The sequence below is a fragment of the Euleptes europaea genome, chromosome 14, assembly GCF_029931775.1.
Source record: "Euleptes europaea isolate rEulEur1 chromosome 14, rEulEur1.hap1, whole genome shotgun sequence".
NCBI classification, from domain to species: Eukaryota; Metazoa; Chordata; class Lepidosauria; order Squamata; family Sphaerodactylidae; genus Euleptes; species Euleptes europaea.
In genome coordinates, this window is record NC_079325.1 from 36,425,247 (window position 1) to 36,452,735 (window position 27,489).

The window sequence follows — 27,489 nt, forward strand, 5'->3', positions numbered from 1 at the left end:
CTGGATGGCAGGGGCTGTGCAGCCGGAGGTGAGGCCAGGGAGAGATGGGAGGAGCTTGTTCCAGAGCCGACGGCCCTGATTTTGCAAGTCCCTCCTTCTGCCACCATACCTCTTCTGCCCACAGGTGACTCTTGTGGGGCCTGACATTAGGATTGTCAGGTCCCTCTATGCCACTGGCAGGAGGTTTTGGGGTGGAGCCTGAGAAGGGCAGGGTTTGGGGAGGGACTTCAATGCCAATAGGGAGGGGCTGTGGCTCAGTGGTAGAGCATCTGCTTGGCATGCAGAAGGTCCCAGGTTCAATTCCCAGCATCTCCAGTTAAAAGGACTAGGCAAGGAGGTGAAGTGAAAGACTCCTGCCTGAGACCCTGGAGAGCCTCTGCCGGTCTGAGTAGACAATATTGACTTTGATGGACCAAGGGTCTGATTCAGTATAAGGCAGCTTCACGTATTCAATGCCATAGAGTCCAATTGCCAAAGCGGCCATTTTCTCCAGGGGAACTGACCTCTATCGGCTGGAGATCAGTTGTAATAGCAAGAGATCTCCAGCTAGTACCTGGAGGTTGGCAACCCTACCTGGCATGAAAGCTGCACTGTGCAATTGCACATGTCCCCAGAGCAGCACTGCACTGTATTGATGCAACATTCTGGCTAGTATGTTTTGTGCCAAGTATTGCTGCAATACTGGTCTTGCTGGGGGGCCTTGAACTGCCTTGCTGGAGAACCACAGCTGTGGGAGCCATTTATTTATTTAGAAAATTTGTACCCAGCCTCCCCAGACTTGCTTGAGGCAGCTCAGAGCGATAAACAAAAATAAGCAGGCAATAAAAACAAATCTAAGCCATTAGAAATACCAATAAAAACAGTCAGAGCATAAAATCACACAGAACAGAGCAGTCTAAAATGATATTGATGAAACGCTCCTCGGGTTAGGAGCAGACTATAAAATAGTTACAAAAGATGCTATCCCTTAGTTAAAAGCCTGGGTAAACAGTACGATTTGGCTAGGTGCCTAGAGGAAAGAAAAACTGGCACCAGGCAAGCCTTAAGGAGGAAGCTGTTCTATAAAGGGTGTGGCACCACCAGCAAAAAAGTCCAGCCTCTGGTTTCCGTCCACCCCACCTCTGCAGGTGGGGCCAGAGAGAGCAGAGCTTGAGAAGAGGATCTCAGCCGGGGGGCTGAAGAATATGGGAGGAGGCAGTCCTACAAATAGGCTGCCTTTTTCACTGTCACTGCCCACTGACACATTGAGCTACCCATCACAACCCCAACAACCTCTCTCCTGGTCAACCTCCACCAGTTTAGACCCCATATAAGCATATATGAAGAGACCATGGCGCAAAATGGTAAGCTGCAGTACTGCAGTCCAAACTCTGCTCACAACCTGAGTTCGATCCCGGCGGAAGACAGTTTCAGGTAGCCGGCCTAAGGTTGACTCAGCCTTCCATCCTTCCAAGGTCGGTAAAATGAGCACCCAGCTTGCTGGGGGTAAAGTGTAGATGACTGGGGAAGGCGATGGCAAACCACCCCGTAAACAAAGTCTGCCCAGTAAACGTCGAGATGTGACATCACCCCATGAGTCAGTAATGACCTGGTGCTTGCACAGGGGACTACCTTTACCTAAGCATATATGGTGTTAGGATTTTTTTTTATCTGTTACGTATCATTTTTCAGTAACGATGGCCATCTTCTGGGCACTGGGTGTGTGTGGGGGAGGTAGTTGTGAGTTTCCTGCATTGTGCAGGGGGTTGGACTAGATGACCCTGGTGGTCCCTTCTAACTCTATGATTCTATGATCCTCACTTGCGATGCTGCTTCCCGTTAGCTCAGGTTGGAACAGGTCATTCATTCAGGCTGATATCTGATACTTTAGCTTTTGCGGATTCCCCCCTGTCCCTCTTTTTCTTCCGTGAAGTGGATAAAGGGCAACCAAAGTACTGAACAGCCTGGAGCTGGTGACATTTCAGAGGAAAGCACGGTGGGTGATTTGCAGATGCAAGGGAACATGGTGCTCCATCCTGGAGCCACACACAGGCATTCGTCCCCAGGGATTATGCTGAAAATACACACAGGAAACGATAATGATGCTGCCAGGTGTCCTCAGGAAGCTAGGCATATCCTTCTTGTGTGCAGTTGGTACGCCCAGATCAGTTGCTCCATTTCTTGAATCTTCATCTAACCCAGATAATCATTCATACACAACTGCAGCACTGCAGGTCGGGAAACCACCCCTGCTTCTAGGAACTCAAGCTTTGGCAACTCTGAGCCAGGCATTAAAAGCTCACCGTTGCTTAGAGGTTACATGTTTTGTTGGCTGGTCCATGAGTCCATCTGCTGTTAATCATCCATAGAAACTGATCTCATAACCCTGCAGCGTTTTTTCTTAAGTAGTGAAATTCCAATCATTGTGACAGGCAGTGGAGACTATTGTCTATTAGTTAAATTGTGGAACTCCCTGCCCCAGGATGTAGTGATGGCTGCCAACTTGGAAGGCTTTAAGAGGGGAGTGGACATGTTCATGGAGGAGAGGGCTATCCATGGCTACTAGTCAAAATTAATACTAGTCATGATGCATGCCTATTCTCTCCAGGATCAGAGGAGCATGCCTATTATATTAGGTGCTGTAGAACACAGGCAGTTGTCTTGTTTGTAGGCTTCCTAGAGGCACTTGGTTGGCCACTATATGAACATACTGCTAGGCTTGATGGGCTTTGGTCTGATCCAGCTTGGCTTCTCTTATGTTATTATTACACATCAGGTTAAATTTGGTTCAAAGTTCCTTATTCTCCAGCCACAAATACTGATGATATTGGGAACTGGGAAACAATTTTGGCCTCGTCTATTATAGATGCATCATAAGAACATAAGAAACCCTTGTTTCCTTACACAAGCCTAGGTTTGTGAAAATCTTAAATCTTATTCTTGCCTTCCCAAATGTAGTTGTTGCCTATTTGAGACAGGTAGCCACCAAAGCAGAAGTGTGATTTAAAAAAAAAAAAAATCCAAATTGCTACTTTATATTAGTTTGCATCCTGTCCTAGGTCTTTTCTGAGAAAACAGCTGCTATTACCCTTCTGTTGCTAAAAGGATCAGATGGTTGCACGTACACACATACCCCATCTCAGTTTCATAAGTCTGTGCACGTATCTGCAGTTTGCCTTTTTGGACTGCCAGCACAGTGTAGTGTTTAGAATACTGAACTAGGGTCTGGGAGACCCAGGTTCGAATCCCCACTCTGCCTCAGAAGCTCATTGGGTGACCTTGGACCAATCCCATTCTCAGCCTAACCTACCTCGCAGGGCTGCGGTGAGGATAAAATAGAGAAGGGAGAAATGATTTTATAAATTGCTTTGGGCTCCCACTGGGAGAAAAAAAGTGGGATACATCTAGAATAACTTCTGGGAAACTTGTCATTTTTGTCTGGCACACTAGCGTTTGTTTGAAATATTTACATTCCACACCCTCAAGAGTCTTTGCCTAAGGCCACTTCCGAAAAGGACCATTCCTCCATCTCACCGCCACCACCTTTGTTCTTGAGATAGGGTGACAGTTGCTGAGCTGCAGAGAAAAAAGCTCAATCCGATCAGCAGAAGGCAGACTCCGGCTGAGACACACAGCTGCCTCAATATGATCTGGCTACTGCTGTTGATTGCTCCCAAAGGGAGAGAAGTCCTGCCCCTTTGGGGGAATTAAAATACAATTCCCATACCTATTTAACACGATGGCCCATATAAAGGATCGCATGGCACATACTTGATAGCACTGTTTGCAGAAGATGTCACTGGTTGAGATCAGCACAGTGTTCCTCATGCCCTGTGGCAAATCCAGGACCCCGCAAATGTGAGTAGGCAGCTACTGTGCCTTTGCTCTGCACAAATCTGCTGCGTGCACCTCTTTAGACAGAGCTGGCTCCGAAGCGCACTCCCCCCTGCAGAAGAATTAGCTTGCGTCGCCTCCCCCATCTCAGGAGCAATCTCGCTGCCTCGCTCCTAGCAATTAAAGTATGTGAGCGTGTGGAAACTAATTTGAAGGCAACCCGGCAGAAAGAAGTCGAGGGACAGGCTGCTCCTTCGTCCTTGCACAGGGTAACCTGGATGCAGATTCTGCATGTGGGCCTCTGAGCTAAAAATAAGCAACAGCCGATGCAAAGCGACCCAACACAAATTGTGTTTTCTGCACAACCGCAAATTGGCATGATTTATTCTGCTCTTGCTAATCACAGGGAAGCCCCCTTTGACCACTGAAAACACGTTTCAGCCCCTCATCTGGCTTTTCTTGATTTCACTAGCTATCGCCTGTACATTTTTCATCTTATCTTCGCAATCGTAAGGGCCAACAATTCTTTTAACTTTAAAGTAAAAGCTGAGTTTCTCTAGAGATGAATCCTGGGATTTGTGTCATATTCTTCGGCATCCCCACACTTACTCGCATTTGTGGCATGCACACATCCTGCCTAAGGCCAGCACTCTGGCTCAGGAAAGCCTAACCTGGGGTTCAACACAGCCACCAGTCAGCACAGCATGGCCCAGTCTCTCTGCCATTGTAACCAACCTCAAGGCAATTTTATTTTAATTTAAAATATTTATATCCCACCTTTCTGTGCCGAGGATTCCCTGGGCTGTTTTGTTTTTTTGAGTACCTTCTGAAGCCCCCCATGGGTTAGTGGCCCTTCCAACCTGGCCCCGGGGTTATGCAAAACTTTGGTGACGTCTGAACCAGAGGAATGTGTATGGTCTGGAGAGCCATCAAGAGGGGGCCCATGCCATCCACTGATGCCCCCCCCCCAACTGCCAGCTCTGGGGCACCAGAAAGTGATGTCTGTGGCATCAGAAAGCTGTTGTCAGGAAAGTGGGGAGGCCCACGGCCCATCAACCCCACCCCACCCCTTGTTAGTCTTGCTGCCAAACTGGGGTCTGTTCCAAAAGGATACGGAGTTCTCGCTAATAACTATGCAGCAGCTCTCTTTGGCGCACCACAGTCACAGACGGGTCTCAGACCTGCTGCTTGCCAGCTGCTCCCAGAAGCAAGATCGATGGAGGCCATCAAAATCGATGCCCCACGAGGCCCGTCACGGCATCAGCAGACAGAGAAAATGGTACCTGGTCTAAAAGGCGGTGGGGAAGCCTGGAGAGGCGGGTGCCCCCTCCCTCACCAAAGCATTTGCATTTTGAAGATTCAGCCACGGCTAAATCCAGTTTAGGTGAAATGATTCCTTGTTATCTACTGATGTTTTGAGCTTTGCTTTTCAAAGCCCACCGTGACTACGGTATGTTTATGTGCAGTGGGAAAACAGCTCACCGAGTTTGGGAACTCGGGGAAGAAAAGACTGCAGCCTGCCTTTTAGCAATGAGTGGACTGATGGAGAGTGGCCATAGGAATAGGTGGAATTTCCAAACAGTTACTGGCCCTCGCCCTTGGCTTTAAGTGCATCCCTTGAAAAGAAACCTGCGTCGAGGCTTCGTAGTGTTTACCTTCAGTTTCAGGTTCATTGATTCATGAAAGGCTCAGTAGGAAGCCAGAACTTAATTGACGGACCTGCTCGTTACAATTTTCTTCTCTCGCATTTTTAATTTAGCACTGAGCGAGAACTGGTGTGGCACAATGGCTGCAGTGCTGGGCTCGAAGCAGGGAGACCTGGGTTCAAATCCCTGCTCAGGCAGTGTCCTTGGGCCAATCACTGTGTCTCAGCCTAACCTATATCACAGGATTGTTGTGAGGATAACTGCAGAGGTAACAAAGGTTTCAATGCCTGAACGTGACATCCACTACTATCATCCTGTGTGTGTGTAAGTGCTTCCGACTTATGGCGACCCTATGAAATAACATCCTCCAAAACGTCCCATCGTTAACAGCCTTGCTCAGGTCTTGCAAACTGAGGGCCGTGTCTTCCTTGATAGGGTCAATCCATCTTATGCTGGGTCTTCCTCATTTCCTCTACAGACAAGTAAAGGGGTGTCACTTTACTGCTGCCTCTTTTCACTCTATAGTGAGGGGGAAAGAGAGGGAAGCCCATTCAACTTAATACTAGTAAAAAAGAAGAGTCTTGTGATCCCCTGAATATTAACAGATTTCTCAAAGCATAAGTGTTAATGGACCTGCTCCAAAAAAGCCCTAACAAATCTGTCTTAAAGGTGCCCCAAGATTCCTTTGTGCTTTGTGACAAGGGATGTTCTTATGGCTAAGCCCTTCCATGGTTACTAGCTATGCTGACTAAAGGGAATCTGCACATCCAGAGGCAGTAAACCTCTTAATGCCAGCACTAGGAGGCATCATCAGGGGACAGTCTTAAACCTCTATGCCCTGTTTATTGCCCCCCACCCAGGGCAACTGGTTGGCCATTGTGAGAAGGAGGGTGTTGGACTGATGGACCGCTGGACTGATCCAGCAGGACTCTTATGCTCTTAGCCTCTTTTGGAATTCAATGCTAGAAGCATCAATACGGACTGTACCCCCTTAAGAAGAGCCCCATATTCTTTGCCCTAGCATCAAAAACATGGTGGTGGCAAATGATAGTGCCTAAAGCTACCTTATACTTAAAGAAAAACAACAGACTTTCGCTAGAAACTGGCACGATGATGAACCCACAGAGAGCTGGGTTAATACAGAGCTCTATTAACGTTTAGGAGCCAGGAATAGAGGCACTGCTAGTACCATCAAAGTCTGGGAAAGGGGCGGGAGATTAACTGGAGCTCAGACAAGATTGCATGAAAGTCCGCAACTCCAAGCAGCTAATAATAATCCAGAGGGAAGATCAGGAAAAAAATTAAAATGCAAGCTTAGTTCTGCCTTAATGACAAGCCCAGAACAGCCCAAACGACCCCTCCCCTGCTCCCAACCATGAAATTTACATTCCGCTCCACTATCCATGTGCGCGGGAGCTCTCTCTCTCTCTCTGCTTGATTTGTAAGAGAACATTTCACTGAGAAACCACCACTCTCAAACTACTGCCATGTGCTTTACTATTTATCTGCCCTATGTCTCTGCCTTGCAAGGCTCACAGTATGCTTAGAGAGGCAGACAGATCCTGCTGTTGCTTTTAGTTTTCTAAAGAAAGTTGTGACTTTCTCATGTCTCTAGCCAAATTCACATGCCCCTTAAAGTGGTCTGTAGCACCTTCTCCCGCTTTTGGTGTGAAAAACAGAAATGCCGGCTTAGCTGTGCTCGTACCAGTTTCTGAATATACTGATGGGCATGGAACAAGATGGATTTACAGTGTCATTCCAACCTCCCAACAAGTGTCTGACTTCGGTGTCCTCTGTGCTGGGGTGGGGTTAGGAGGACACTGGTGTAAACAAAAAGCCCTCCCCGATCCCCTCCCCATTGTATTCTAGATTGTGCGAGAAAGCATCTCCTTAACAGACAGTAGTATTTAGTTTACAAATGACTGCTTTACAGAACTGGGGTGTGGATTCCAGCTTCTGGCAAGGAGCTGTCCCAGGGGCTGAAAACAAGAGAGCCGTGAAGCTTGCTCGGCGGCTGCCTTGCATGTTGATGCTTTTAAAGCTGCAGAAGCAAGCTAGCAGCTGAGCTCCCGGCAGCATTCTGCTTTCAGCTGCCTTCAGAAATGACAGGTTTGTGGGATAACATCCTGGGATGAATTAACTCCCCACCCCCAACTGAGCAGTTGTATCCTGTTAAGAGACAGGGACTAAATCTGATCAGTTATCACTTTAATGAAAACAGAGACCTATGTGTGTGGCTTGACCCCTCTCCTCTATGAATGAATATAGTTTACTGCTGTAGACTGGCTCAAGTCAGGTATCTCTGCTCCGCTTTGATTTGTGCTCTCTCGTTTTGTAATTTCACCTTGCAAAAAAAATCACTTCCCTCCATTTCAATAAACCTTCATTTGCAGACATGATCACATATGTACATCATCTTAATGGTTCACTCATAAATCTGGTGTGGAGATGGGGTGGGTGGGTAATCTCAGCTGAAAAGTGGGGGTACAAATATATTTAAGTCTGTTCTTGACTACAGAAACTCATGCCATAAAAAAACCCCTGCTATTCTTGAAGTTGCTTGAAGACTCTTTGTGGTTTAAGCAAAGAAACTGGACAAGGATTCATCTAGCCCAGCATACTGTTTCCAATGACAACCAGTCATATGCTTGAGGGGCGTATATGAAGGCAATGGTCCTCTTCTGTTGTTTTGTCTTGAGGATGTTCAGAGGAATGCTACCTCTATGAATGGAGGTTCCATTTAGCTAACAGCCATTAACAGACCTCTCTTCCTCCATGAATTTGCCCAATTTTCCAAAAACTGAGAGGGGGTGGAGAGAAGAGACAAGACACAGCTCAAAAGCACCAGAAGGGCTGTAGCTTAATGGTACAGCATCTTTTTTACCTGAAGGTTCAATTCTCAGCATGTCCAGTTAAAAGGCTCAGGTAGCAAGTGATGTAAAAGACTTGCACCTGAGACCCTGGAGAGCCACTGCCAGTCAGAGTAGACAAGATTGTCCTTTACAGACCAAGGGCCTCACTCAGTATAAAGCAGCTTTGTGCGTTCTGATGAATTAGCTACATGACTTTGGTGTCTAGGTCTTTGAACACTGACCCCGGTGCAGGTGACAGAGGCTTTGTGCAAGACCTTAAGCCATTGGCGACAAGATTCGTTATTTAAATCTCTATCTGCCCCCACAAAATCTTAGTTGTGCAGTTAGGTCTACTCCCTTCACTTCATCCCATGCCTGTATGGCTGGCAGATTGGATGAAAAGAAAGAACATGCACGGCAAACTGAAACCAGTTTGGCACTTGTTTCCTCCCACAAACTCTGGGGGGATGTTTTGTAGGGGAGCTTGAGACCTCTTGTAGAGATCTCTTAAGCGTTTTCAGAGAACTACACTTCCCAGCATGCCTTGACTGTGAGACAGAGCAGCTAACCACATTTGAAACTGGCTTTGACTTTTAGGGCAGATGAACCCCTTGCTTTCCCGATGTACCCTCTCCCTCCATCACTGCTACAAAGTGTTCTGATTGGGCTCTCATTAACAGCAAATTGTAACTGACTGTGCCCAGCAGTGGACAACGGCATTCGGTTCCACTTGGCTGAGAACTGCAAAAGGGGAAAAGCTCTGGTCCCTTTAAATCTTGGAAGCCCGCTTGCAAAGAAAACCGAAGAGGAAGAAAATAGCTGGCCTGGAACCCAAGACGGCAGCTCCACAAAGCCACTCTGCGCAGCTGATTATGGGATTATAGGATGTCAACTGATGAAGCATCAGGGAAATGGAGGAAGCAAAATTACACACAGGTTCCCCCTAGTGCCGTTCGCTTTTCCAGTTGCCAGGGTAAGCCTGTGTGTACCGAAAGCGATTGGACAATGGGGCTGTACACCTGTACCCCATTGAGACTCCCCCAGCCCCGCTCACAGAAACGGGCAACTGGGGTGCCTGCATAGGCACAAACAGCAGGAGCGACAAAGAAGGTGCAATTATGTTTCTTGTCACACAAAAGCAGGTTGGCATGGCTCGGGGGTACACAGCTCTTGTGACTCAGCTGGCTGAATGCAGCCCAAGAGGGACTCCGAGAGTCTGTTTTTATCACCTGCTTGGGGCTGTAAATATAGCAAGGTGTCTGTTGGGCACATGACAGGCTAGGTGCTACTGCCTTCTGCAGAGTCCTTCTAGTCCAGGATGACCGACTCTCCCAGCTCTTTGCCAGCCAAGATTCTTCTGCAGGAAATTTACCTCACAGGACCTCCTACATGTGCTCTACCAGAGAGCTAGGGACCCATCAAAACATACAGGACTGCTTTGTCTCCACCAGCTGGCAGTGGGTCTTCCAGGCTCTAAGACAGGCTCCATAACTGGAACTGCCAGGAATCAATGCTAAGATCTTCTGCTAAGAAAGCATGTAGCCACTGGTGCTTTCTATGTTCCCGTGATCCAACACATGATGATCTGGTAAATGCACAAAACTTTGCTTGCTCATATGCCAGGCGACGTCCGTCCAGCAAAGGACGATATCTCAGAACTGGACAGGGAAAAAGCAGCTTTGTCTTCTCCCAGCCGCAACGCAGGCAAGGGGGACCAAAGAAACACCAACTGAATGAAGCCGGAAACTGACGGCGCAGCCACCTGGCCCGAGGCCTTTGATGAACATGTGCCCGCCTCCTTGGCTGGCTTCATTCATTCCAAGCTAGCAGTCCGCCTGTTGCTTGGATAATTCTCACTTCTGTTCAGGAATGAAGCTCATCCATGGCTCGAAAGCAGAGGCAGAAAGGGGAGCTTTGCCAGCCGGCCTTCTGGTGGGATGGCCACTTGTGAAAAAGAAGACGGGGGAGTATTTGTGCATGTGTGTGTGGAGGGGAGAATGGAAATGGGAACAAGAGAACATTGCCTTCCTTCCCAACTTCCGTTTCATCAAATCTCTCCCTACTAGAAGATATTGCCAGCAGGAAGGGAGAGGGGCACGCACGCATTGACTCACCCGGATCCTTCTCATTGCTGCGACAATCTCCACACGGCTGTTGGGTCTTGGCACGTCCAAGCTTCCGATGTACTAGAAAGAGAGAGAGAGAGAACAATTGGTTGAACACAATTTTCCAGGTTGGCAGAGCTCTGCTGCACATACAGAGCTCCGTGCAAGTAATCCCCACCCTATTTGCTTCAGTGCAGAGAGGGCACCGTTCGTGCACGTGTGCATAATGGCATAAATGAAAAAGTCCCCAGCACTGAAACTTAGTGGGGAAACTGCAACTGGTATGGAGTTCTGCATGTGCACTGCAGCCTCTAAATGAATTACAGGCAGCTGGCCTAACTGGTAACTGTAGGAGTGTTTTCCTGATTTAAGACGGCCAAAACTTTTCTACTTACAAAGATCACTGCTGATGTTGGCAGATCTAATGCTGCCAGTCTCCTGGCAAATATGCAGGGAGGTGAAATATACAATCTGTTGCATGGCTGACACTACTCCAAGGCCCCTCACATCTCAAAGACCATGAACACATGAAGCTTCCTTACTCTGAATCAGACCCTTGGTCCATTAAAGTCAGTACTGTCTACTCAGACCGGCAGTGGCTCGCCAGGGTCGCAGGCAGAGGTCTTTCACATCACCTATGCCTAGCCCCTTTAACTGGAGATGCCGAAAATTGAACCTGGGATCTTTTGCATGCCACGCAGATGCTCCACCACTGAGCTACAGCACCTCCCCTTTCTGCAGGCCAGACCGTGTTCTGTGTGCTTGTGCTGAGGAAGCGGAGGACACCTAGGGCTTGGAGCAAGGTCTTTGCATAACCCCAAAGCAATTGTAGTCAAGACCTTATCAATGATGTCTGGATGGTTCTTGGGCTTTCGGGGGAGGGTGCAAAGACCCCCCCCCTTTCTAAGCTTGTAAGTGTACCTCTAAACATTATGTTTTGTTTGAAGATCAGCAATGACACTTTGCATTTCTGCAGCTGGGGACCTTTCTCATTCACAGTTTATTCTCTCAGCATGCCTTGCTCTTTCTAGTTTACAAGGATGTTATTTTAAACCAAGTCTAACTGTTTCTAGTATTCTGGGTTGTTTTAAAATGTATCCTACTGGCAGCCACCTCAAGCCTTGAAGAGGTGGGACACAGGATTTCTAACCAGAAGCTGCAGCAGGGAAGGAAGGCTGGGCAGCCATTCAAGGGCAGTGCCCGTTTTAAACAGAAAGAGGCAGGCCTCAGCCATCTATGGCACCTTGACAAGGAGAGAGGGACCCCAGCGTGACAACCTCAACCACGTAAAGTCTCTCTCTCCTTCCTTGCCCTTCTGAGGGCAAGTCACTGTTGTCTCCTGCAGCCTGTCTTCATGCAGCCCTCCCCCATATCCTGCAGCAATTGGGGAGGGGGGCTCCCTTCACACAGATGGATTGGCATGCAGAAGGCCAAGGGCAGAAGACCTTATTGGAATGCAGCCCTCTTCCTTCCTCTGCCAGGGAGATTCTATCTCTTCACCTGGGAAACCTGCAAAGATTTCAAGTTACCTTTGCACAAAGCAATAGTCACTAACCACCCCCCAATCCCTTCTGTGCCAGCGACTTAGATTAGAGGTGGCGGCGGAGTAAAAGCAGCAGCAATTCCACTCAGACAAAACCAGTCACTCTCTGAATGGATGAAGTTCTGCTTGTGTGCCAAAGCACGCAAGCTTTCGAGTTGCACAAAAGCCTTTGGCCTTTTCCATGTGGACGGTTTGCCCAGGTTGATGCTGTCAGGTAACGGGCCCCCCACCCCCGCTTCCCCACAGCCTCCTGGTGCTTCTTTGCTCAGCCCAGGTTTCCAACTTTTGTGTGATCCTTCCCAAACCCTCTTTGCTGCACTGTTTTGGGGAAAAGATTGCAACAAAGCCAGGCTGGCTGCTGTGGGGGCAGGAAAGTCTGGATTTCCCCCCTCACCCACACAGCACCCTTTTGTTTTGCCCAGCCCTACAGTGGCCATTCTCCTCCCCATATGCCACCAGGCAGCTTTATGAGGGTTTTAAAAAATTGGCGTAACAGTGTAATGATCTTGGTATGGCCACTAATAGTTTCTAAAAAACCTATTGAATGGTGTAGCAACACCAGGTTTCCATAGGAAAGAGAGCCAGCGTGGTGTAGTGGTTAAGAACGGTTGTTTGGAGCAGTGGAGTCTGATCTGGAGAACCGGGTTTGATTCCCCCACTCCTCCACATGAGCGGCGGAGGCTAGTCTGGTGAACTGGATTTGTTTCCCCACTCCTACACACAGCCAGCTGGGTGACCTTGGGCAAGTCACGCTCTCTCAGCCTCACCTTCCTCACAGGGTGTCTGTTGTGGGGAGGGGAAGGGGATTGTAAGCCGGCTTGATTCTGCCTTAAGTGGCAGAGAAAGTCGACATATAAAAACCAACTCTTCTGGCTGTGTGCAGAAAAGTCCTCTGTGAGGTGGTAGGATAATGACATTTTTCATTTATCAGAGCATCAAAGCCAGTTAGAAAGCCTAAACTCTACCTGACCTTGCTTGCTTGAACAGGTAAGAGCACGGCTTGACAGAATCTTAAGATATATTTACAGCCCTATGCAGGATTGGCACTTAAAACGTGATGGGGGCGCCTTAAAAACTTCAAGCCAGTGTTTAGGAACTTGACATATTTTCCAGTCCTACTTCTGATGCAAACAGTCACACCTATTATTTCTGGTTTTAATGGATGCTTTCCCCTGAAGGAAGCCAAGAATTGGCTCTGTTTACATTCTGCTTGATGAAGAGTTCTGCATTAGTTCGAAAGCTTGCCCATTCTTTCAATAGGAACTTGGTTCCAAGGGAATGCCTGTAACCACACAGTAAAGCAGTGATCCTGGGGGAGATCTTCCTGTCTCTTAAAATTAAGCAAACACACGTACACTTCTATTTAGATCCTTAGATTACACATACCCTGAAATAAGCTGGATTTTTTTTCTAGACCAGGCCCTTAATTAATCCTGTGGGAAGGTTTCCAATTAATTTACATGTCCCAAACCCAGGAGATTACAAATAAAACCCACCCCCAAGCCAGTTTACACTGAACAAAATCATACAACCGTTATGACCTTTTAAAAGTCCTTCTACTCCCCGCTTTATCTGCCTCCCAAACCGTGCTTGGCTTCAGTTCATTAGAACACAATAAAATTTTGTTGGCATGGATTTGGGTTCCTTGGCTGCGGTTCTCCTTTGTAAATCCGATTGCAGATTTTGAGATAAATGTATTTTGACTGCTGGGCCCAGCACTGGCCTGGGAACAGCAAGTTCCCAATGCCACACAAAGGTGAAACCCACACACCCCCAAGATGCCCCATAGGGCCCGAGCCTCAAGCTTCTTACATCTGTGCTCATGCGAGCAGAAAGAGCTGCACCCAGAAAGCAAGCAGAGAGGCACAACCCTCAAGTTCCGTGGAAGCAACTTCCTTAAACCTTATAGACTCAGACCAAGCAGCTTGTTTCCACCAGAGGCCAATCAGATGCTCTTTGGGCGCTCTCAAGTGCTGCAGAGTAGCCAGTGGTTGTTCCTAGAGGGCATGCTACCCCTGAACTGACGAACATATGCATGGGAAGTTTTGGCTTGGATTTGCTGCTCTATAGATGCACATTTCCCCCATCCAATTTCTCAGAACTCTGCATGGGGGCTTATTGTTGAGTTTTAAGAATTTGGATGGGGAAAATGTGCATCTAGAGAGCAGCAAATCCAAGGCAAAACCTCCTGTGCATAAATGGCCTTAGAAGAGGCCTGACCTTCCTTCCTTAATGCATCATGGGGCAACGAATTTTAGGGAGGAGGGGGGCTGATTCAGGCAGCCACCGTGCCCAGGGGCCTACAGGCTCCTAGTTCCAAGCACCGAAGGGTTTCCCTAATTTTTTTTTGGGGGGGGGTAGTTGCTCCCCCTCTTTCCCTTTACAACAGGCTAAAGCTTCAAGGAGGGAATTTCACCATGAAGCTGGAGTGATAAGGGGGGGGCATGTCTTTCCGTGGGGCTCCTGCCTTCTCAGCCGGCTGTGAGTGAGCGCCAGAGTCTGATGCAAACATCCCTGGTTGTAAACCCCATTGAGCTCAGCGAAGTGAGATTTACTTCCAGGTAAGCCCGGCCCAAGATCGGCTTGCTCAGCCAGGCGGTGAGTGACTCGGCAGCGGGGCTCTCTGCACATGCTCGCCACACCTAGAATAATAGAGTCATAGAATCATAGAGTTGGAAGGGACCACCAGGGTCATCTAGTCCAACCCTCTGCACAATGCAGGAAATGCCAAATTAGCTCCCCCCCCCACACGCCCAGTGACCCCTACTCCATGCCCAGAAGATGGCCAAGGTGCCTTCCCTCTCATCATCTGCCTAAGGTTATAGAATCAGCACTGCTGACAGATGGCCATCTAACCTCTTCTTAAAAACCTCCAGGGAAGGAGAGTTTACCAACTCCCGAGGAAGCCTGTTCCACCGAAGAACCGCTCTGTTAGAAAATTCCTCCTAGTATCTAGACGGAAACTCTTTTGATTTAATTCTAACCCGTTGGTTCTGGTCCGACCTTGCGGGGCGACAGAAAACAACCGGGCACTCTCCTCTATGTGCCGGCCCTTCAAGTGCTTGAAGATGGTTATCATATCATTTACGCACGGGAGGCCATTTATGGAGGCGAGGTTTTGCCTTGGATTCGCCACTCCCTAGATGCCCATTCCCCCCCCCCGAGTTCTCAGAACTCAACCACAAGCCCGCATGCAGAGTTTTGAGAACGTGGGTGGGGAAAACGCGCATCTAGGGGCGAAAACGCACGGGCGCTTTCTCCTCCTCCAGTCCCTGTTTTAGCCAGGATCGAAGGCACATTTAGGGCGAAAACGCACGGTCCCTTGAGCCTCCTTTCTTCCCTGATCCAGCCAGGATCGAACGCACGAACGTTGTTCCCTGTTCCAGCCAGGATTCAGCCAGGATCAAACGCACGAACGTTCGAAGAACGTTCGTGCGTTCGATCCTGGCTGAATCCTGGCTGGAACAGGGAAGAACGTTCGTGCGTTCGATCCTGGCTGAACGTTCTTCGAACGTTCGTGCGTTCGATCCTGGCTGAACATTCTTCGAACGTTCGTGCGTTCGATCCTGGCTGGAACAGGGAAGAAAGGAGGCTCAAGCGCCCGTGCGTAGAGAGCAGCAAACCCGAAGCCAACCCTCGCAGGCATCCCGGCGCAACAGACCTCTCTGGGGCGTCCAGCTCTGGCCGGCGGCGCGGGGCTCACCTTGGCCTGGAAGTGGATGCCGTGCTGGAAGGCTTCCTCGTTGTGCAGCGGCACCCGCGAGTCCCCCGCGTCGTCCACCAGGTTGTAGCGGTTCTTGAGCTTGACCGGCATGGCGGAGGCGGCGGCGGCGGCGGCCGGGCCTCCCCGTGGGGCGCGGGGGGCAACCGCATCGCCCGGCGGCAGCCGCTGCCCGGGCGCGGGGAAGGGCGGCGGCGGCCCGGGCTCCGCCTCGTGTGATGCGCGGCGCCGGGGCGGGGACGGGGCGGGCTGGCGGAGCCGCTCCGAGGGCTGCGGTGGGTGGGGCGAGGGGAGGGAGCCGCGCTCTCGGGGGCGAGCCCCCCGAGCCGCAAGGGGTCGGGACGCGCACGGTCGCTTGAGCCTCCTTTCTTCCCTGTTGCAGCCAGGACTCGCCCCCGACAACCCTGCCGTTGCTGCACCATTCAATAGGTTTTTTAGAAACTATTAGTGGCCATACCACGATCATTACACTGTTGTTGTTTTTTAAAATATTTTTTATTATTTTTTCATACATTCGATACAATCAATTAACAGTGCCTTTCATTCTTTTCTAATTCTCAATTAAAACTAACACATATATAACAATCATCTTTCCCAACTTTGACTTCCCCTCTTCCTTCTTCTATCTCTAACTTATCTTCGTATTCCTCTTAGCAATTATGTTCTAATTCTTTATAAAGAATTTTTTTATAAAACCTTTTGAAGTTATTTAAAAAGGACAAGAAATGGAAACAAGAAAATTAACTTAATCTAAGTTATAACCTTTTAAGATTTTGCACATTAAGTTCATTTTTGCAATAGACTATCCACGCCTCCCACTCCTTAACAAATTCATCATTATCTTTTTGATTAATTAACTCAGTCAATTTTGCCATTTCTGCTAGTTTAGATCATTACACTGTTATGCCCATTTTTTAAAACCCTCATAAAGCTGCCTGGTGGAATGTGGGGAGGAGAATGGCCACTGCAGGGCTGGGTAAAACAAAAGGGTGCTGTGTGGGTGAGGGGGGAAATCCAGACTTTTCCGCCCCCATGGCAGCCAAAGCTGCCTTTGTTGCGATCTTTTCCCCAAAAGTGCAGCAAAGAGGGTTTGGGAAGGATCACACAAAAGTTGGAAGCCTGGGCTGAGCAAAGAAGCACCAGGAGGCTGTGGGGAAGCGGGGGTGGGGGGCCCATTACCTGACAGCATCAACCTGGGCAAACCGTCCACATGGAAAAGGCCGAAGGCTTTTGTGCAACTCCAAAGCTTGCGAGCTTTGGCACACAAGCAGAACTTCATCCATCCAGAGAGTGACTGGTTTTGTCTGAGTGGAATTGCTGCTGCTTTTACTCCACCGCCACCTCTAATCTAAGTTGCTGGCACAGAAGGGATTGGGGGGGGGGGGTTTAGTGACTATTGCTTTGTGCAAAGGTAACTTGAAATCTTTGCAGGTTTCCCAGGTGAAGAGAGAGAATCTCCCTGGCAGAGGAAGGAAGAGGGCTGCATTCCAATAAGGTCTTCTGCCCTTGGCCTTCTGCATGCCAATCCATCTGTGTGAAGGAAGCCCCCCCCCCCAATTGCTGCAGGATATGGGGGAGGGCTGCATGAAGACAGGCTGCAGGAGACAACAGTGACTTGCCCTCAGAACCTGCGTTTGATCCTGGCTGAATCCTGGCTGGAACAGGGAAGAAAGGAGGCTAAAGCGACCGTGCTGTTTTCGCCCTTTGTGTGTCTGGCTGGCGTCGGGGGAGGGTTGCCCCGCGAAGAGCTTGCAGATAGGGCCGGTGCTCCCATTAGGCGCACCAGGCGGTCGCCTAGGGCGCAGACCTCCGAGGGGCGCGGTTTCAAACAGAGTTTTTTCTTGGGAAAAAAAGAGGTTTTTTTCTCAGATATTTTTTCTTGGAAAAAAAATGCAACTGGCAATTATACTTTTATACTACATTCTTGGCAGAAAATAGTGAAGATTTGAAACGACTACTGCTGAAAGTTAAAAGAGAAAGTGCCAAAGCAGGACTACAGCTGAACATCAAGAAAACAAAAGTAATGACTGTAGGAGAATTGCACAACTTTAAGGTTGACAATGAGGAAATTGAAATTGTTCAAGACTCTATTCCTTGGCTCCGCCATCAACCAAAAGGGAGACTGCAGCCAAGAAATCAGAAGGAGATTGAGACTGGGAAGGGCAGCCATGAAGGAGATAGGAAAGATTTTGAAGTGTAAGGATGTGTCACTGGCCACCAAGACTAGCTTAATTCATACCATCGTATTCCCTATTACTATGTATGGGTGTGAAAGCTGGACAGTGAAGAAAGCTGATAGGAAGAAAATAGATTCCTTTGAAATGTGGTGTTGGAGGAAAGTGTTGCGGATTCTGTGGACTGCCAAAAAAACAAATCAGTGGGTTATAGATCAAATCAAGCCTGAACTGACCCTAGAAGCTAAAATGACTAAACTGAGGCTGTCTTATTTTGGTCACATCATGAGACGACAAGAGTCACTGGAAAACACAGTTATGCTAGGAAAAGTTGAGAGCAGCAGGAAAAGGGGAAGACCCAACAAGAGATGGACTGACTCAATAAAGGAAGCCACAGCCTTCAATTTGCAAGATCTGAACAAGGCTGTCAAAGATAGGACATTTTGGAGGGCTTTCATTCATAGGGTTGCCATGAGTCAGAAGCGACTTGACGGCACTTAACACACACACACCACAACAGTGTGCCCTGACCTGGATGGCCCAGGCTAGCCTGATCTCGTCAGGTCTCAGAAGCTAAGCAGGGTCAGCCCTGGTTAGTATTTTGGATGGGAGACCACCAAGGAAGACCAGGGTTGCTGTGCAGAGGAAGGCACTGGCAAACCACCTCTGTTAGTCTCTTGCCATGAAAACCCCAAAAGGGGACGCCATATGTCGGCTGCGACTTGACGGCACTTTACACACATACACACACACACACACCACAACAGTATGTGTCACTGGCCACCAAGATTAAGTTAATTCATGCCATCCTATTCCCTGTTACTATGTATGGGTTTGAAAGCTGGACATTGAAGAAAGCTGATAGGAAGAAAACAGATTCCTTTGAAATGTGGTGTTGGAGGAGAGTGTTACGGATACCGTGGACTGCCCAAAAAACAAATCAGTGGGTTATAGATCAAATCAAGCCTGAACTGACCCTAGAAGCTAAAATGACGAAACTGAATCTATCGTACTTTGGTCACATGAGAAGACAAGAGTCACTGGAAAAGATAGTCATGCTAGGAAAAGTTGAGGGCAGCAGGGAAAGAGGAAGACCCAACAAGAGATGGATTGGCTCAATAAAGGAAGCCACAGCCCTCAAATTTGCAAGACCTGAGCAAGGCTGTCAAAGATAGGACATTTTGGAGGACTTTGGTTCATAGGGTCGCCATGAGTCGGAAGCGACTTGACGGCATTTAACAAACACACACACCACAACAGTGCTATGGAATATAATTAATTATAATGTCTTATAAAAAGTTTTGTGCTTTTATTTTTTTCTACAAGACAACTGTTTTTGAAAATTGGTTAGCAATGGGGGGGGCACAAGTAGTTAGCCTTGCCTAAGGCGCAAAAAGGACTGCTGCCAGCCCTGCTTGCAGCCAGTGCAGGGAGGGGCGGGAGGTGGTGGATCGGGGCCTGTGCAGGTTTCCGAGGGAGGGAGCCTCGCTGCATTCAGTGGTGCTTTCTGCTTTCGGGAAGCAACCATGCTCATAGGGAGGGCCATGTCAGGCAGCGGTAATCGTGTCGCACGCTTTTGGGAATAATAACTCCCGCTGAAATCAACGGGGTTTACTTCATAGAATCATAGAGTTGGAAGGGACCACCAGGGTCATCTAGTCCAACCCCCTGCACAATGCAGGAAATTCCAAACTACCTCCCCCTACACACACCCAGTGACCCCTACTCCATGCCCAGAAGATGGCCAAGGTGGCCTCCCTCTCATCATCTCCCTCTCATAGAATCAGCATTGCTGACAGATGGCCACTTAGCCTCTTTTTAAAAACCTCCAGAGAAGGAGAGCTTACCACCTCCCGAGGAAACCTGTTCCACTTCGGAGTATGCGTTCATGGATTAGGCTACGGGAATCTTAGGAGCTGTACAGAAGACTGGCCATTTATGCATGGGAGGTTTTGCCTTGGATTTGCCGCTCTGCAGATGCACATTTTCCCCATTCGAATTCTCAGAACTCTACATGGGGGCTTATTTTGAGTTTTAAGAATTTGCATGGGGAAATTGTGCATCTAGAGAGCAGCAAATCGCAGGCAAAACCTCCCATGCAAAAATGGAGACTTGCCCCCATCTGGGATAAGCCTGGACCCGACACTAAGGAATGGGCAGCGGGAGAGTATTTTTAGGGTCAAAAGTGGACTAGATGCAGAGTTCTGTCACAGGGTTTGTTTACTTTTTTTCTTAAAATGAGGAGGGGGGAGCGCAGGGAGAGGAAATTAACACTTCCTCCTGCGCCAAGTGGTTCATTGTGCTGCTGGGGAAAGCACACCCCTATTGTAACGGGCCCTGTATTCTGTTTGTCGCAGTGCCTCGAAGGAACACAGAGCAGCACATACACAGTACTCCCTGTCCTGGGTTGTATCCTCTCAACAACCCTGAGAGGTAGGTTAGGCTAAGAATGATTAGCCCAAGGTCATCCAGGGGGGTGTCATCGCTAAGCAAGGATTTGATAGTGGATCTCACATGGTCCCATGAAGCTGCCTTATACTGAATCAGACCAATAGTCCATCAAAGTCAGTATTGTCTACTCAGACCGGCAGTGGCTCTCCAGGGTCTCAGGCAGAGGTCTTTCACATCACCTACTTGGCCTAGCCCCTTTAACTGGAGATGCCTTGGATTGAACCTGGGACCTTCTGCATGCCAAGCAGAGGCTCTACCACTGAGCCACAGCCCCTCCCCTTAGTGTAGCCTCTAAACACACAGCTATGGGGAGAAGCAAACTGAACTGCTGATAATACAGAGCTCTGTTTGGTCTCACATGAACACATGAAGCTGCCTTATACTGAATCAGACCCTTGGTCCATCAAAGTCAGTATTGTCTACTCAGACCGGCAGCGGCTCTCCGGGATCTCAGGCAGAGCTCTTTCACATAGCCTACTTGCCTAGCCCCTTTAACTGGAGATGCCTTGGATTGAACTTGGGACCTTCTGCATGCCAAGCAGATGCTCTGCCACTGAGCCATGGCCCCTCTCTCTGATCCTAGTCTGATCCTGTACCACTACACCACTCACATTTTGTCTGCTTACACTTTCAAGACCAATAAGATTAACGGGGTATAAGCTTTCCAAAGTCAAAGCTCCTTTCGACAGCTTTGACTCTGGAGAGCTTATACCCTGGAAATCTTGTTTGTCTTTAAGATGCTGCCGGACTTGAATCTTGCTCTTCTATTGCTGACCAAAACGGCTACTCACTTGAAATGATTTTGTCTGCTTATTTATGATTTCTGTTCATTTTAGATGGTGGGGGCGGGGGGGCAGCAGCAAGGCTGGCAAAGCTTCCAAGATCGGGGCATAAGCCCACAGCAGACTAAGTGCCTGTGCCCCTGCCCAGCTCTGGCCAGTGGAGGGAGCTGGAGGGTTGCCAGCCTGCGTGGTGTAGTGGTTAAGAACGGTTTGGAGCAGTGGACTCTGATCTGGAGAACCGGGTTTGATTCCACACTTCTCCAAATGAGTGGCAGAGGCTAATCTGATGAACTGGGTTGGTTTCCCCACTCCTACACATGAAGCCAGCTGGGTGACCTTGGCCTAGACACAGCTCTCTCAGCCCTACCTACCTCACAGGGTGTCTGTTGTGGTGAAGGGAAGGTGATTGTAAGCCGGTTTGAGTCTCCCTTAAGGGGTAGAGAAAGTCGGCATATAAAAACCATCTCTTCTTCTTCTTCTACCTATGAGAAGGAGACCTCTTTACAACAGTAGGCTGAGATGGGAGATTCCCAGGCTTTTCTAAAGGCTTCTGGGTCACTCATAGGGTTAAACAGCTTGCTTTTCCAGCTGGCAATCGGCAGCTTTTGCCGTGCCTGCCCTCTAACTTGTCAGGATTGTGGCCAGTGTCCTTATCTGACCTGTATGCCGCAGGATTCCTTTTCAAGTAATGTTACTTGGGTCTTGGCTAGTGCTGCTCATGTTTCCGAGCCCTCTCTCCTTCATGTGTTTGACTCCTCCTTTCCTTTCTGGCTCTAATAATCTATCATGTCTCCCTGGCAAATGTGTCCAGATTTATGCCACCCCATAATTTATTCATCAGATCCCAGTGTGGCTTTTGCATATGCTAATAAATTAATTCCACTCCGTACCGCTCAGCTGCAGCTTCTGGCATCTAATTTTCTTTAAGCGCTTTTCTCCTTTATCTCCTTCCTCGTTTGCCTAATGCTAGCGGGTGTTTGATGGGGCTCTTTAGTCTTTGCTCTGTGTACCTGAGCCTTATGTGAACATGGAAAGGGGAAAGAAATGTGCTTACCCAAGAGAAGAACTACCCAAGCTGGCCTTTAAGTGTCATTTTACCAAACATGGCAAAACCAAAGAGACTGGGGGCTCTCTCTGCCCATTGCAGAATCAATTTCAGAGCTGAGACAAATATTCATAGACCTTTGACATTTTGCAAATGTCTCCAGTTTTGTCATTCTCAGCTTTCAATGCAAAATTTCAAATCTGGAATTGGTATTTTAGCTGGGAAATTATTAGGGCTGTCACCCAGGTGAAGAAATCTTGGCTAAGCATGTGTCAATCAATCAGTTGATTGACAAGCTGATTCAATTTACATCTGAATGAAAAACAAACCACTGTTCTGTGGGGGAAACATGCTTCCTTTTCAGACAATGGGCTCATCTTGCCGCAAGCATCCTTGCAGAAGAGGCATTCCTTCCTGTGTGTGTAAGAGGAAGGGAGGAAAGCCTCTTCTAAGATACCCACCCACAGATATTATAAATACAGTACTTGTAAAATTTTGCATTTGGTGCAATGAAGCTGTGGTACAAACTATACATGTATCAGGGAAGAGTGCAAAGAATAAATTCAGCGGGACAGCAACTAAGAAAATGGGGGAAAGAGTAGAACTAAGAAAGTGGGGAAAAGAGTAGAACATGTTGTAAACCCCTCCCAAATTGCACGATAGCTGTTTTGCTAGTAAAAACGCTTGCAGTCCATGCAGCTTTGTTATTGGCAATAGTTACCAGCCAGCTTTCTTCATGCCTGGCCAGCTCCAAAGATCCTTTGCAAGAGCTCTTGGAATTGAATAAATGTCACCTGCAATTAGCCATCGTTCTATCATCCTCTGTCGGGCAGGCAGCCTTTCCAAGGCAGGCAGAGGATGATTGTAAGGTGTGTGTAGCTCACTCCTCCCTTATGCCCACAACTAACATAAACAGGAGTTTTGTGGAATCCAATTTAAAGTTAGCCTTGCCCCACCACAACATGTCGTTACTACAGCAGCCAATGTTTACCAAATGGATTTTCTTCTGACCAATGCATTTTATAAATTGTTGGTCTCTGGTTAGCCTGCAAACCCAGCTCCTGCCTGCGGTTACTCTGCAAGGAGGAGGTCATATAATTAAGCGATGTATCAAAATGGCAAAGGTATTGTTTTGCTGGGTCAGCTTGAGAGCTGCAACAAATGAGATGGCTATCACTCTCATGCCCTGCTTGGGAAATACCCCACAAGCATCTGAATATTGTTGCTGGTTTATACTGTCAGACCCTTGGTCTATCAAGGTCAGTATTGCTTACTTTGACTGGCAGCAGCTCTCCAGGGTCTCAGGGAGAGGCCTTTCACATTACTTTTTGTGATCATTTAACTGGAGTTGCTGGGGAATTGAACCTGGGACCTTCTGCATGCAAAGCATATGTTCTGCCCCTGGGCCATGTCTCCTTTCTGGAGGACAAGGGACCGTTGGGGACAAGGGGACCAGTCTGGATGGACTTTTGATCTGATTCTTGTGTTCAGCTTCTCTATGCTGCCCCTTGGTTCCCTCTGGAGCATCCAAGATGATAGGCAATGGTGAGGCGTGACCCGTGTCAGTCTTACCTTTGATTTGATTTGGTGGATGAGTGCTTGTGCTTAATGTTTATTTAAAACTTTTCGTCACTGCCTTTCCAACTGACTCAGGGTTCCCAAGGTGGCAAACATTAAAACATTCCAAACATTGGCAAGCATTTAAGCCTTTGGCCTCAGGTTTCTCTCCAGACCGCTAAATTCTGTATTGCTGCCATTAGAATTTGGCATACCTTGCTAAGAGGAGGAGGAGGAGGAGGAGGAAGAAGAATAGTTGGTTTTTATATGCCAACTTTCTCTACCACTTAAGGCAGAATCAAATCGGCTTACAATCACCTTCCCTTCCCCTCCCCACAACAGACACCCTGTGAGGTAGGTGGGGCTGAGAGAGTGTGACTAGCCCAAGGTCACCCAGCTGGCTTCATGCGTAGGAGTGGAGAAACAAATCCAGTTCACCAGATTAGCCTCCGCTGCTCATGTGGAGGAGTGGGGAATCAAATCTGGTTTGCCAGATCAAGTCCATCGCTCCAAACCACTGCTCTTAACCACTACACCACCCTGGCTCCCTGGAAAAGAATAAGTGGTACAACATATTATGTAAAGAGGTTATCGATAAGCCTGTGATGTTTTGCATTTTTAACCTCACTTTTTAGATTTGTAATCTGCAAATAGGCACAGGTTAAAATGCTCTGTACACGTATTGTTGGTAATTGACTGTATTATTAAAGATTTGATTTGACAAGCATTTAAAATGCATATACACACACATAATTTAAAACAAAAATATACATAAACACACACAAAACAGGGCTTAATAAGAGTTAGTGGTGGAATGCCAAACAAAACAAACAAATCTTTACCCGCTGGTGGAAGGCAATGATAGAGAGAGAAAGATGATTCTCCCTGGGGAGGGAGTTCCAAAGTTTCCACACCACAACCAAGAAGACCCTTTCTTGGGTTGCCACCTGCTAGCTTCAGATGAAAGGGGCACCTGAAGCGGGGTTTCTGAAGATGACCAGAATAAGCAGGTAGGCTCATACAGGAGCAGGTGGTCCTTAAGGTATGCTGGAACTCATCATCATTCTGGAGGTTTGGGAAAGATCAATCAGATTGGCTAGTGAGCCTGGAGGCTAGCCAGTTAACTTGGCTGTCCTTTGCAGTGCACAGCTTGTGTTGCCTGCCGATTGTCTGCAGCCATTTACCCCATAGGTCTTCTCTTGTGCAGAGCACCTACTGAGTATATGACCCAGGCCTTAGCCTGGGAGGGGACTAGATGGCATTTGGGGGTTCCTTCCATTTTTATGAATCTCTGAACTGCCAGCCTGCTTTGCCTTATTGATGGGCTCGTGCATGCTCACTTGTCATTCACCCAGGCTGCCAGAGTTATTGACACTTGAAAAGCTTCTCCAGAGGTAAAAGCATTTGGAGAAAAAAAGTATCTTTTCTCCTCCAACCTCCCTGGCTCATCCTAAGGGTGGGACAAGGTGTCCTTCTGACTCAGGTCTGCCGTTTCTGATGAATGTACAGCTCTCTGGTTGGGTGTGTCAGTCCGGCAGGACTTTACAGATCTCCTAATTGTGCTACAAATGCCGCGTGGGAGGCCAAACCGCGATCTGCGGGTGACAGGATATGTGTGTAGGATCTGCAGGCCTGCCTTGACCTGGGAAGGGTTGGAAAGAAGGGCTTTAGGAAAACATGCTTGGACAGGAGAAGAGAAGAGGCAGCTGGCCTCTGACTGCTCCAGCAAAGCGCTTGGGCAATTCCTAGTTTTTCCGCTTTCTCCGTCGCTGGCAACACCACCTCTCGGTTGTTGTCTCTTGTGCGGTTTGTGCTGCAATTTCCTTCCTCCTCTCTCAGCACGTGAACACCAGGTTCAGCGAGGCCTCGTACAGCGCGGCGCATAATGCTCCTTGTTTATCCCACCAGGAAGTGAAGATTTTTATTCATGCGTGTCAACATGACCCACCAGCAATCTGGTCTCTCGTTGCCTAATCCGAGCAAGGAAGCGATGCCGGCAATTTCCTTTGCTGCCTGATAACAGTCGCTTCTTGGCAGGTGTTCGAAAGATCGTGGCTGCTGGTGTGGGGGCAACGATCAGGTCCTGATTGGCTCATCCCCTCTAAAGCCTGAGATTACCACAGCTTGAGCAACACCTGTTGCAGAGATGCTGACCAGGTGGAGGCTGAGGGGGCTCACAGACCAGCAGGTTGTGAGTGGGCTTGCCTCTTCACATAAGCTTATTCTGCTGCTGGGGAAGCTGGATTCTGCAACCTGTATACATTCCAAGAATTGAAGAACACTTGCATGTACTTGCACAATGTACCTGGCTTCTGACACATGGATGGGGTCAGGCTTCTCTGCACAGCACATGCTGTACTGGGTGTCTGGGGGTTAGAGCACCAGTTTCACAGCACCCAAGATAAGGATATGTGCCCTCTCTGAAAACAAGTTAATGCTGAAGTTCATGAGATGTAGAATTCTGTGCTCCTTTTTAGTAGCAAATGCTGAGAGCCAGCATGGTGTAGTGGTTAAGAGTGGTGGTTTGGAGTGGTGGACTCTGATCTGGAGAACCAGGTTTGATTCCCCACTCCTCCACATGAGTGGCGGAGGCTAATCTGGTGAACTGGATTTGTTTCCCCACTCCTACACATAAGAACATAAGAAAAGCCCTGCTGGATCAGACCAAGGCCCATCAAGTCCAGCAGTCTGTTCACACAGTGGCCAACCAGGTGCCTCTAGGAAGCCACTAACAAGACGACTGCAGCAGCACCATCCTGTCTGTGTTCCACAGCACCCAAGATAATAGGCATGCTCCTCTGTGCTAAATACAGGAATATCTCCATGACAGATATTCCAGCAGAGTGCCTTAAGCTTAGCAGCAGCAGAAGCTACACGTGCGTGCGTGTGTGAAAATAAAAGGAGCATCAGTCGTTTGCTCTAATCAAACTAAAGTACATTTATTGTTGAAATACACATTGGATAGGAAAGGACAAACAAGGGTTCTCTATCCTGATCTACCTTGCTAATTCTCTAGGTATAAGAGGGTATCTGCCTTCCACTCCATCTTGGGGTGGGAAGGCCTGGACGTGCGGAGCGCCCAGCTCCTAGGTCTTGCTTGGGTGATGGGCAAAGGCAAGAGAGAGAGATGGGGAAGTTTTCCTGACAATACGTCTCTAAACATCAAAGGGGACAGGAAATGAGGGTGAGGTGTAACTACAGATACCTCCCGAGTCCTGTCTGTCTATCTGACTCTCTGTGATCGGTCCCCCCTCTTAATGTGTAGGCAAGTGACACCGTTAGGAAGGGCAGATTTTCCAATACCCCCTCTCTGTGCAACTTGACTCACTCTATCAAGTTCATCTTTCTTCTGAGATCTTCAAATCTCACTCTGGCAAGTGGCTTGGTAAGAATATCTGCAGTCATCTCTTCGGTGGGACAGTGTTTCAGTGCAATAACTTTGTCTTTGTGCATCCCTCTTACCAAGTGGTACTTGACATCAATGTGTTTGGTTCGTTTGTTTGTATCTTCTTGTTTTGCTAAGGGTATGCAGCTCTGATTATCTTCATTCACTTCTATGGGGTCAGATGTATCCATCCCTAGGTCTGTCAGAAGTCTGCGTAGCCATAGTATCTCTTGACAGCCTTGTGCAAGGGAGACATACTCAGCCTCAGTGCTGGATGTGGCTACAGTCTCTTGTTTCTTGCTTAGCCAGCTAATAGCTCCACCTCCATAGAAAAATATGTGGCCACTGGTGGACTTTCTGTCCTCTAAGTTTCCACCCCAGTCTGCATCTACGTATGCTACAAGCTTGGGCCTCT

At 48.3% G+C, this 27,489-nt stretch overlaps 2 protein-coding genes across 3 annotated transcripts in view; one reads left to right on the forward strand and one right to left on the reverse strand.

The window, feature by feature from the left end:
- Positions 1 to 15,785, reverse strand: part of LOC130487111 (carboxyl-terminal PDZ ligand of neuronal nitric oxide synthase protein-like) — a 34,543-nt gene extending 18,758 nt beyond the window's left edge. For both annotated transcript variants that reach the window (XM_056860507.1, XM_056860506.1), the window contains exons 1-2: positions 15,663 to 15,785; positions 10,426 to 10,497 (exon numbers count right to left, since the gene is read on the reverse strand). In XM_056860507.1, coding sequence (XP_056716485.1) covers positions 10,426 to 10,497; positions 15,663 to 15,773 — 183 coding nt within the window. In that variant the 5' untranslated portion in view covers positions 15,774 to 15,785. The remainder of the gene's footprint in view (positions 1 to 10,425; positions 10,498 to 15,662) is intronic.
- Positions 15,772 to 27,489, forward strand: part of TTLL11 (tubulin tyrosine ligase like 11) — a 110,350-nt gene continuing 98,632 nt past the window's right edge. The window contains exons 1-2 of the mRNA XM_056860111.1: positions 15,772 to 15,955; positions 20,212 to 20,287. Of these exons, the coding sequence (XP_056716089.1) occupies positions 15,772 to 15,955; positions 20,212 to 20,287 (260 nt within the window). The remainder of the gene's footprint in view (positions 15,956 to 20,211; positions 20,288 to 27,489) is intronic.